Consider the following 11,984-nt stretch of genomic DNA (forward strand, 5'->3'; position numbering starts at 1 on the left):
TAACAGAACCACACTGCTAACAGAACCACAATGCTAACAGAGCCATGCCACTAACAAGACCATTCTGCTAACAGAACCACGCTGCTAAAAGAACCACAGTGCTAACAGAACCACACTGCTAACAGAACCACGCTGCTAACAGAACCACACTGCTAACAGAACCACGCTGCTAACAGAACCACACTGCTAACAGAACCACACTGCTAACAGAACCACAATGCTAACAGAACCACATTAACAGTAATGTTCTAGAACTTCTCCGCTCCAGGTGTCTGCATGTTGGAGCAGCTCTGTTACTTTCATTCTGAGATTTTGCTTTTGGAAACTTTAATTCCTCTTTTTCTGGATGTAAATCACATTTTCTGGATGATTGTTTCCTCTGGTATCAGATGCTGTGCAGCTGGAAGGATTTTTACTGGAACTTTTTTCAGTTTTGGACATTTGTTATGATGCGTAACCATGGCAACAAGGCAGTTTTCTACAACCAACAGCTGATTAACATCTCAAAAGCTCATAAATAATAATATCTCAACAATTAATACAATAATATCTCAATAATAGATAATGATGATATCTCTGTCACGGCCCTCCGCGACCCACCCACCCCGTTTAAACTGGGTGGGGCTGCGACATGAAACACTAAATACACGCACGTTCCACGCACAGACTCCAACACTTCACAATACATTTAAACCAAGATGGACTTTTAACAGTGTAAATTCCGCTAACAGAGGAGGACCTGAACTCACCAGCGGTCCCTGAAGTCACCAGACACACAGCGAGCCAGGCGGCCAGCTCCCAGAGTCCAGGAGGAGCCATTTTAACGGACAAACCCGAGCTGCTTCCGCCAACAACCCCCAGAACCGAGCCAGAACCGAGCCAACTGGAGCCCGAAGGCATGCTACCCGAGAGGAATAAAACGGTTCAGACCGGTTCTGGTTCCGAAAGTAAAAAAGTTGGGTGTGAACAAATCTCCGCCTCCACGTCGAGCAGGTTAAAATAATTTTTACACAAACTGACTTTAATGTTGGTTTCCGGCCATGAAAGCGCCAATTTTAAGGCAGCTAACATTAAGCTAAAAAACTATACAAACAAAAAAACCCACTAAAGTTTATGTTTTGTTTTCTTAAAAATAAAATAAAACTGCTCTTTACTGACTCCTACAGGCTACACACAGTACTGCAGCCTAGTTCATGACGTCATCAACAAGCGTCTTCATTTTGTTTATGTTTGAAAAATGTTCAGGTTCACTTTAAGGGAGGATAAAAAACTAATTCTCCATTTATTCATGTACAATTTCTGGTAATTTAGTTTTTGGAAATAAAATTCAAATAATGTAAAATGTAATAGTCTTATTTTTTTTTATCTTTACTCAGTTAAGCACAGACTGGAGAGTTTGGTCTTACGCCATCCATCCATCCATCCATACATACATATAGATATGTATATATATAAATATATATATATATATATAGATAGATAGGTAGATAGATAGTGTGTGTGTTGTTTGAAATGACAGAAATGTTTATTTTTCACAGGTACCAACATAGAATGAAACACACAGACGTTTTATTTTGAACAAATGTTTTTCAAAATAAAGTACAGCGGCGCGGCTGTGACTCTGACGGCGACTCAGAGCAAAAGCAACGGCAGAAGTTCAAAGCCAGCCGGTTCTCACTGACGAGAACAAAACGCTCCAGGAATGAAATGTTGCTGGACCTCGTAGGTTCTTCAAGTCCTGTTTGGATCTACGTCTCTGACCCAAGAAGAAACCAGAACATCTTGACCACTTTCCATCACTGCCCTGGTACATCCAGAGGCTCCAGCTGCAGCCACAGCCCCCCCTCGGCCCTCAGCACCAGCTGGGGGAGACGCCGCACCCCCTCAGAGCTGCTCCCTGATTCTGGGTCGGCTCCCGGGCTCAGGCGAAACCTGAGCAGGGTCAAGGCCACGACCACCCTCAGCTCGGCCATGGCGAACTTCTGTCCGACGCAGTTCCTGCAGGCAGACGTGGGTTCATTCCTTCAAGAACTGAATCGGCTGTTTGGTTCAGAGACACAAGAGTACCTGGGGCCCGACGAGAAGGGGATGAAGGAGTGAGACGAGCGGCCCCCGGCGTTGGCGGCATCAAAACGCAGAGGATCAAAGTCCTGCCGGGAGAACAGACGTCAGCTTCCACGTGAAACCAAGCACAGGCTGGGTCAAAGGTCAGGCTCCTACATGTGGGTTTGTCCAGACGGCAGGATTGTGGTGCGTTCCGTAAAGACTGACCAAACAGATGACACCTGGGTGGGACGAGAACTGGATCAGAACCAGAGCAGACATGACACCTGGGTGGGACGAGAACTGGATCAGAACCAGAGCAGACATGACATCTGGGTGGGACGAGAACTGGATCAGAACCAGAGCCGTGTGCACAGTAAAACCTCAATAACCTGAAACTTTTAGCAGAAATGAGCGACACGACGCCGGCGCCGGTCCAGATCAACCCGGTGTGTGAACAATGAAGCGTTCACGCTGATCCGGTTTCCTTCTGTACGTTTTATTGTGCGTTTCATGTCCCGCAGTTTTCAGCTGTTTCAACAAATCATGAATCACAACGTTCGGCTCTTTCAGCACAACCCTGCTGTGACTTTAGGTATTGGTGCAACTTTAGCTGTTTGAAATATTTAGCCTTTTCTGACATTTTGTTCTCATAGAAACTGAACTGAGCTCATGTTCCATCCTTCACATCTTTAGATCTGTTACAACTTTTTACTGCTCCTTTCACATTTTGTTCTGCTTCAGCGTCTTTCAGCTATTTAAGCTTTTTTCAGCTACTTTCAGCTGTTTATCAGCTGTTTTGTGCTTCTTTCTGCTAACTACAACATTTGTGTGCGTCTTCTAACTTCTTTCTGCTAATTCCAGCTTGTTATGCTCCTTTCAGGCAAATTTCAGCCTTTTTTGCTATTTCAGCTACTATATAGCTGTTTTTATGTTAATTTCAGCTTTTTCAGCTGGTGCCACATGTTTTGCACTCATTTCAACATTTTTCAACCTAATTCAGCAAAAGTGTGCTCTCTCCACTCCCTTCTGTTAATTTAAGCTTCTTTCTGCCTTTTTAGCTACTTGAGCTGGTTTTTTAGCTGATTTCAGCTTTTTTCATTTAATTTCCATTTTCTTGTGCTCATTTCTGCTTCTTTCAGCAAATGTGTTCTTTCAGCTTTCTTCTACTAATTTAAACTTGTTCTATATTTTCAGCTACTTTAGCTTTTTTTAAAAGCTAATTTCAGCTGTTTTCAGATAAATTCAAGTTTTTCGTGGTAATTTTTGCTACTTTCAATCTACCAGTAATTATCTTCTTACTGCTTAAAGATTATGCTAATTTTAGCTTTTTTTCTGCTAGTTTCAGCTTTTTCAGCTACTACTTAGTCCGTTTGATGCTAATTTTAGCTTTCGGCAAATATGTGTTCTTTCTGTTTTCTTCTACTAATTTAGGCTTGTTCTTCTATTTTAGCCACATTTCAGCATGTTTTTAGCTAATTCAGCTAATTTCCACTTTTTGTGCTCATTTCTGCTTTTTTCAGCAAACGTGTTCTTTCAGCTTTCTTCTACTAATTTAAGCTTGTTCTATATTTTCAGCTGCTTTATTTTAGCATTTTTTAAGCTTATTTCAGCTGTTTTAAGATAAGTTTAAAGTTTTTGCTACTTTCAGTTTAATTAGCTTATTTCTTCTAATTCCAGCTTGTTTTGCGCCTTTCAGGCAAGTTTCTGCTATTTCAGCTACTGATTAGCTGTTTTTATGATAATTTTAGCTTGTTCAGCTAACTCCAGTTTTTTTCCCTCATTTCAGCTCCTTCCACTTCCTTTTGGTAGTTAAGCTTCTTTTAGCCTTTTAGCTGATTTCCCCCTTTTTTCGTGCTATTTTCTGCTTATTTAAACCTAATTTGCCAAATGTGTGTTCTTTCTGCTAATTTAGGCTTATTCTTCCATTTCAGCACGTTTTTAGCTAATTGTAGCTGTTTTTCAGCAGGTTCTGCTCAGTAAGCATTCGTGCATGTTGTGTGAAAGCTCAGAGGGAACCGGTCCGCGCACCTTTTGGTACCGAGAGCCCCCCAGGCAGCGCCATGTCCTGAGTGTACGTCCTGGTGACCGCCTGGACCGGTGAGTGCAGCCGGAGGCTCTCTCTGATGCACATGGTGGTGAAGCGGAGGTTGGACAGGTCCTCCCTTTGAAGACAAGTTAAACGTCGGATCACCGTGCGTGTGCGTGCGTGTGCATGTGTGTGTGCATGTGTGAGTCCTGACCACTCCAGGGCCCACCCGCCTCGTCCCTGCATCAGCTCCATCACTTCCTGTCTGCAGGTCTCCTGATGCTGCGGGTGTCGAGCTAAGTTGTAGAGCGTCCAGCTGACGGCGCTGGCTGTCGTGTCGTGACCTGCAACGAATCAAACTCCTTCAAACTTTAGCTCCTAAACACGAAACAGCTAAGATGTAAAAATGTAAATAGTTTTTCTTCTTTCAGCTGCTCCTTCTTCAGGGGTCGTCACAGAGAACTAACTCGCACCAAGTCTTGGTGATTGTTTTTACTCCGGATGTTCTTCCTGACCAACCACAGACCTCGAGCCACCACAGCCTCTGAGTGGAGCAGACAGCTGCAGGTGGTGGGGGTTAAGGGCCTTGCTCAAGGGCACAGACTGGGGCAAATGAGGGTGGAGGCAGGCTTCACCTTTCACCCACATTTTCATGTTGTTGGTCCGGGGAGTCGAACCGGCGACCTTCCAATCACAAGCCCACCTTCTCTAACCTCTGCGCCACCGCTCCCCTGCAAAGATCTAAACATGTGACCCAAAATGAGACCATCAAGACTCAATCGAATAATCCCTCAGGAAATCCCTTCATGTAATGTTTGGTGTCATTGTGAAGCTCAAGGATTTTCCTTTTTAAATACAGGGATGGACCCCCCCCCCCCCCCCCCGGAGAAGAATTTTAAAATAAGAACGGAGTTTTTGAAAACTCTTCTTTGTGACACTCGTCAGCACAAGTTACTTTTATTAGAAACAGATTTTCAAAATATCGCCAAGTACGACTCTGTTGGCTGTTTTATTTTGAAGGTACTTGCTTACCGAGATACTTCTTCTCGGCTTCACACACTTTTGTGTCGAAGCGTTTGGGTTCAGTCATCTCTTGTCAAAACCACAAGACTTTTGAGTAATAACTGTCTTACCTGTGAGTGGTGGCAGATGAAACTTATGACAGTCAATATCTTACCTGCAAACATGAAGGTGTTGGCCTCGGCCTGGATTTCCTCGTCTGTTAGACTTTGCTCATCATCATCCTGCAACACGCACTTTATATAATTACAAAATACATTTACAGTAAACGAGACAAAATGCATTTCCTGTGTGAATTCTTATCGCAGAAGAGCTTGATGAAAAACAGCCGAAATTAAATAAAAAAACATGCTGAAATGTAGCTGAAATAGAAGAACAAGCCTAAATTTGCAGAAGAAAGCAGAAAGAACATATATTTGTTGAATTGGGTTTAAATAAGCTGAAATTAGCAAATAACAGCCGAAAATGCATAAAGAAGCTTAAACTAAGAAATGGATATGGAAAGAGCTCAAATTAGCTAAACAGTGTGGAATTAGGCTGAAAAGGCTAAAATTAGATAAAAAATGCTAAATAGTAGCTGAAATAGCAGAAAAGGCTGAAAGGAGCATAAAGAAGGTAATTAGTCTGAAAGTAGCAGAAATTCCCAAGAAAAACTTGAATCGATCTGAAAACAGCTGAAAGGAGTTAAAAATGTAGCTGAAAAGGTAGAACAGGCTTAAATTAACAGAAGATAGCAGAAATAACACATTTATGCCAAATAAAGCCGAAAGAAACAAAAATTAGCACAAAAAGTGGAAATTATCTGGAAAAAGCTGAAATTAGCAAAAAACAGCTGAAGAGTAGCTAAAAAACATAAAGAAGCCTAAATTGCCAGGCGGAACTGGAGAGAGCACATTTTTGCTGAATTAGACTGAAAAAAGTTGAAATGAGTGCAAGAAATGTAGAATTAGCTGAAAAAGCTAAAATTAGCATAAAACAGCTAAATAGTAGCTGAAATAGTAGAAAAAGCTGAAACTTGCATAAAAAGGTTGAAAGGAGCATAACAAGCTGAAATTAGCAGAAATAAGTTAGAAGAAACAAAAATTTAGTAGTTAGCATAAAAAAGCTGAAAGGAGCAGAATCAGCTGAAAAAACAGCTAAAATAAGCTGAAATGAGCAAAAAAAAAAATAGCTGAAAAGGTATAAAAAAAGCTTAAAATCTACCAGAAGGATGCGGAAAGAGCTCAAATTAGCGAAAAAAAAAAAAAGTGGAGTTAGGCTGAAAAGGCTAAAATTAGCATAAAACAGCTATATAGTAGCTGAAATAGCAGAAAATGCTGAAACTATCAGAACAAAGCTGAAAAGAGCATAACAAACTAAAATTACCATGAAGAAGTTAATTAGTCTGAAAGTAGCAGAAATTACACAAAAAACCTCCAACTTTAATTGATCTGAAAACAGCTGAAAGTTGTTAAAAAAAAGGCTAAAAATGTAGCTGAAAAGGTAGAACAGGCTTAAATTAACAAAAAATAGCAGAAAAAACACATTTATGCCAAATAAAGCCGAAAGAAACAAAAATGAGCACAAAAAGTGGAAATTATCTGGAAAAAGCTGAAATTAGCAAAAAGCATCTGAAGAGTAGCTGAAATAGTAGAAAAGCTGAAACTTGCATACATAAGCTGAAAGGAGCATAACAAGCTGAAATTAGCAGAAAGTAGTTAGAAGAATAAAAATGTAGTTAGCAGAAAGAAGCTGAAAGGAACCCAAAACAGCTGAAGAAGCAGCTGAAAGAAGCTGAAGCAGAACAAAATGTGAAAGAAGTAAAAGGTTGTAAACACATGTAAAGATCCGAAGGAGGTAAAATGAGCTCAGTTCATTTTCTACGAGAACAAAATGTCTGAAAATATTTCAAACAGCTAAAGTTGCACCAATACCAAAAATCATAAACAGCAGAACCAGAAACTTTAGCTTTTTCTAACGGTCTTTTGCTCCTGATACGTTGAATTTGCCAGCCTTTGGTTCGGTCCGGCTCTACCTTGGACAGCAGGATGATGTCGACGAAGTCCTTCTTCTTCTGCGGCGCTGTCGTCAGGTCCGTTCGTGCTTCTGTCTCCTGCTGCTGGCCGATGAGCGCTCGGTGCTTCTGAACCACTTCCCGGGTGAATCTGCAGATTCGGTCAAGTCACAAAACACCAGCTGAACCCGACACAGTCTTTGGGCTTAAACTCAGAATCTGAGCGGTGAAGTTTCTCCAGATTATCGTAGAATATCAGAGGCGGCGCAGTTTCATGTTTAAAACCACGTCACAGTGTTTAGACACACGAGCGTAAAATAAAACATTAGAAAACCAAAGTGCTGAAAAAGAAAAACAGCTGGTTTGACCCGTGTACCCGTGGACGACGCTCAGGGCCCGTTTGAAGCGTTTCCCCTGCGCAGTCTTCCAGTACATCCAGTCCCAGTGGTGCAAAATCCTGAAGCGGCGGTCGATCACCAGGTCACCGAGCTCCACGATGGCCGCCACGTACTCATTGGCAGATCTGCAGGGAAGAGTTTCTTTAGAACAACACGACCTCGAGTCAGGAGCCGAACGTTTCGGTGGAGTTCTCACTCCTGACAGTTGCTGTTGTAGCTGAAGGCGCATTTCAGTAAACTGTCCAGAGTCATCAGAGAGACGTGGTCGAACATCTCGATGTTGGTCGTTCCTTCAGCCACCAGGCGGGACCACTTCCTCTGAAAACAGGATTAAGGGACACAGATTACGTCGAGCGAGCCTCCTCTTTAGTTAATTTCACAACTGCTTTGCAAACAAGCTGCTCCGCTGAAAAAGAAAGTAATCAATTGGAGGAGATTAGCTCCTTGGTTCAATTCTGAGTTACATACTTTAAAACAGACATCTAGAAAACTAGAAAGAAAATGGTGCTTCACTAACGTTGAGGAATTTTACTTATCTTGGAAAGATAGTCTGCTAACATACAACAAAGCTCTCCGTAAAGCTAGAACTTTATATTACTCATCTTTAATTGATGAGAATAAAAATAACCCCAGGTTCCTTTTCAGTACCATTGCTAGTCTAATGAAAAATCCTCTCTCTGTTGATTCATGTATCTCTACAACTATAAGCAGTGATGACGTCATGAGATTATTTATAAATAAAATTGTTTCATTTAGGGAGAAAACTCGAACCAACATTCCTACTATCACCTCTGGTTCTGTGTCAGATGAGACAACTTTAAAAATTTCACTAGAGCCTGATTTATGTTTGGACAGTTTTTGTCCTGTTGAGCTCTGAATTGTCCAAAATAATAATCTCATCCAAACCATCCACATGCCTGCTAGATCCCATCCCAACCAGACTGTTTAAAGAGGTATTTCCACTAATTAATAAGTCTTGGATATCATTAATTTGTCTCTAATAAATGGTTATGTACCACAACGCTTTAAGGTTGCTGTAATTAAACCTTTACTTAAGAAGTCTGACCTTGATTCAGAAATTCTGGCCAACTATAGATCTATATCTAATCTAACTTTCATCTCAAAAATTCTAGAGGAAATAGTTGCAGGTCAGTTGTGTGAACATCTACAAAGAAATAATCTGTTTGAAGAGTTTCAGTCAGGGTTTAGAGCTCATCATAGCACAGAAACAGCACTAGTAAAAGTCACTAATGATATTCTCATGGCCTCAGACAATGGACTTGTGTCTCTACTGGTCCTGTTAGACCTCAGTGCTGCATTTGATACAGTTGATCACAATATTTTACTACAGAGGCTTGAATATGATGTTGGGATTACAGGAACAGCTCTAAAAGGGTTTAAATCATATCTATCTGATAGATTCCAGTTTGTAAATGTAAATAATAAATCTTCTTCATACACCAAAGTTAGTCATGGAGTTCCTCAGGGCTCAGTGCTTGGATCAATACTCTTTACTTTATATATGCTTCCATTAGGTAAAGTTATTAAACAGCATAGGATAAATGTTCATTGTTATGCTGATGACACACAGTTATATTTGTCCATTAAACTCAATGAATCCAATCAGCTACTTAGACTACAAGCATGTCTTAAAGACATAAAAACCTGGATGACCCTTAATTTTCTCCTGTTGAACAGACCAGACTGAGGTTTTGGTTTTTGGACCTGAGCACCTTAGGAATGAATGTTTCAGTCTTTCTCCCTCCTTAGATGCATTAATCTGTCCTCCAGCTCTAATGTTAAAAATCTTGGTGTTATTTTTGATCAGGACATGTCTTTTATCCCCCACATTAAAAACGTTCCTAGAACCTCCTTCTTCCACCTGCGTAATATCACTAACATTAGAAACATCTGATCTAAAGATGATGCAGGAAAACTGGTCCATGCATTTGTCACGTCTAGACTGGACTATTGCAATGGTTTATTATCTGGGTGTCCAAATACTTCTTTAAAACGTCTTCAGTTGATCCAACATGCTGCTGCCAGAGTCTTAACTGGAGTTACTGGGAGAGATCATCTCTCTCCAGTTTTAGCTTCTCTCCATTGGCTCCCTGTCAAATCCAGAATAGAATTCAAAATCTTACTTCTAACCTACAAAGCTCTCAACAACCTAGCTCCATCTTATGTTACAAATCTTATTGTTCCATATTTTCCTAACAGAGCACTTCACTCTCAGACTGCAGGTTTACTTGTGGTTCCTAGAGTTTCTAAAAGTAGAATGGGAGTAAGATCTTTCAGTTCTCAGGCTCCTCCTCTACTCTTCCGGTTTGTAATTATTTCAATCTTAACATGTTTTTTTGTCTTTCCTCCTATAGAAAGTTCAGCTGGAACGGCCATTTTGTGTCTGTTTCTACTTCCTGTCCTCTCAAACCAGCCGGTCGAAGCAGATGTCCGCTCGTCCTTCTGCTGGAGGTTTCTTCCTGTTAAAGGGAGTCTTTCCTTTCCACTGTCTCCTTTGTGCTTGCACGTTTTTGCTCGGTGCTCCGAGACGACTTCTGCTGAGACTTGGAGCTACAGGAACAAACTGAAGTGAAGTGTTAAAGCCTCACGTGCATGGTGTTGGTGGAGGAGTTGAACGTCGTCACGTAGTTCTTCAGAACGTCAAAATGAAAAGCCGGGGTCAGCAGCCGTCTCCGGCGGGACCACTCGTCCCCGTTGCTTAACAGCAGACTTTGTCCTGACGCGTCGTGAAGAAAACACCGTCATTTTGAACCGTCGCCGCGTTCACGTGTTTGTTCGCGCTTCACTCACCCAGCCACGGACGCAGGTGGCCGTAGATCAGCTCGTCCTTCACAGTGACGCTTCCTAGTAGAAGCAAGGCGGTGTCCGTGTGTGGGAAGGAAAAAAGACCAGTTGTTACCGTTCAGAACAGAGTTTTATTAGTGCACGTGTTGTCCTACCAGATGCCGTCAGCAGAGGTTTGACGTAATCAGGGTGGAAGACTCTGACCAGGTGATAGAAAGGCCCGAGGAACCAGCAGCAGGAGTGTTTGTAGGTCTGCACCAAGTCGTCCACCTGCTGGAGACCTTCCTCTGTGCTCTGCATCTGAGGGAACAGCAGGTTTGTTGTGTAGCTGCAGGTAAACTGCGTCACCGTGTGCCGGTTAGGCCCAGACAGTACCTGACCCAGGTGTCCCAACAGCCACGAGCGGGTTCGGGGCTTGCTGAAGCAGGACAACCTGTGCGAGTACCAGACGTGACGCGCCAGCAGCCTCACGGTCCACGCTGCAGCGGCGGCCACCAGGCCCGTCCCGAGCCCCTGCAGAACCAGGCGGAGGCCCGTCCAACTGAAGGCCTGCCAGAGGACACTGTGGAGGAGAGCCATCCTGAGGGACGGAGACACGAACGTCCAGAAGTCCACTTCTGTTCACATGGGACAGTGAGATGTTGTTGGTGTTGAAATGTGAAGAAACTCAACCGTTGCAGTTATTTCAACACTCGCAACGGCTGGAGCTTTACGACACCTCTTCCTTTGACAGCGCTCAACCACTTCCACTTTTTTACTTCATATAGTGTTTTTTTTATTGTTAAAGACTCAACGAAGAGAAAAAACTGACATCAACAACAACAAAATGAATAAAAATTAAAAAACCTGATTGTGAGACGGAGAAGAGTTCAAGAGAAAAGCATACATCATAATTTATCAACGTCACATTAACATCTGTTAAAATACAGGATTAACTTCAATATAGTTAATAACCTAAAAGTTATTTTTATTTTTGTTCATAAACGGTGTTATTTTATGTATAGTTGAAGTTTTCAGGTTCAAAAGACACATAAAATAAAGATCTGAAACGATTCAAGTAAAAAAAAAAAAATCTGAATGAATATAAAGTCAGAGTGAAGAGATTTTAGAGCTAATGTGTACATCCTCATAAATGGACAAAAATTATAAATAAATAAATAAAAATCCTTATAGAGAACGAACTGAGTTATCGCGTTTTTCCGGCGGGTCGTTGAGAAGTTTCTAGTTTACGAGCCGCTCCTGAAGGCCGCACTGATTGTTGCACCTGTGAAGGCGGAAGTCGCGCCTGACGTCACTGAAATCTTTTTCTAATTTAACTTATTTTTTAGTTGTTTATCCTGATAGAAACGGCTGAAAACACACAGTGGACAGTTTCAAGCAAAATGTTTACTGCTATGAGATTCTGGTAAGTTTTATTTATTTGTTTGTTTTAATTTAATGTCGAGTAATTGTTATTTAGCTGCTGTGTTTGGCTTTAATTAGCCTGTTAGCATTAGCTTCGTTAATTGGTTCTTAATTTAATTTGATATTTTAATAATTCAGACGTGTGTTTTAATGAAATTGTGACAGTTGGTCCAGTAAAACAGTAATAATTACTATATGAAAATAATTTTCTTCTTATGTTTGAAGCTCAACACCATAAATATATTAATTTATGCTTTAGCCGTTTTTTAATTTATTTATAAAATTCTAACTT

General features: G+C 41.3%; 2 protein-coding genes across 2 annotated transcripts in view; both read right to left on the reverse strand.

Moving 5' to 3' along the window:
• Positions 1 to 931, reverse strand: part of LOC119429003 (lymphocyte function-associated antigen 3) — a gene marked incomplete in the record, with an annotated part of 6,092 nt that extends 5,161 nt beyond the window's left edge. The window contains 1 exon segment of the mRNA XM_037696722.1: positions 750 to 931. Coding sequence (XP_037552650.1) covers positions 750 to 900 — 151 coding nt within the window.
• Positions 932 to 1,796: 865 nt separating this feature from the next.
• LOC119428954 (cytochrome P450 4F3) lies at positions 1,797 to 10,920 on the reverse strand. Its single transcript, XM_037696664.1, has 13 exons — positions 10,664 to 10,920; positions 10,444 to 10,588; positions 10,295 to 10,348; positions 10,093 to 10,220; positions 7,680 to 7,801; positions 7,462 to 7,608; positions 7,107 to 7,236; positions 5,250 to 5,316; positions 4,287 to 4,416; positions 4,075 to 4,208; positions 2,221 to 2,285; positions 2,068 to 2,150; positions 1,797 to 1,998 (listed from the first exon to the last, which is right to left on the reverse strand). The coding sequence occupies exons 1-13, from the start codon at positions 10,865 to 10,867 to the stop codon at positions 1,797 to 1,799; spliced, it is 1,611 nt and encodes a 536-aa protein (XP_037552592.1). The 5' UTR covers positions 10,868 to 10,920.
• Positions 10,921 to 11,984: the final 1,064 nt, after the last annotated feature.

Source organism: Nematolebias whitei, chromosome 23, assembly GCF_014905685.2.
Source record: "Nematolebias whitei isolate Nwh7 chromosome 23, NemWhi1, whole genome shotgun sequence".
In the NCBI taxonomy this organism is placed as follows: domain Eukaryota; kingdom Metazoa; phylum Chordata; class Actinopteri; order Cyprinodontiformes; family Rivulidae; genus Nematolebias; species Nematolebias whitei.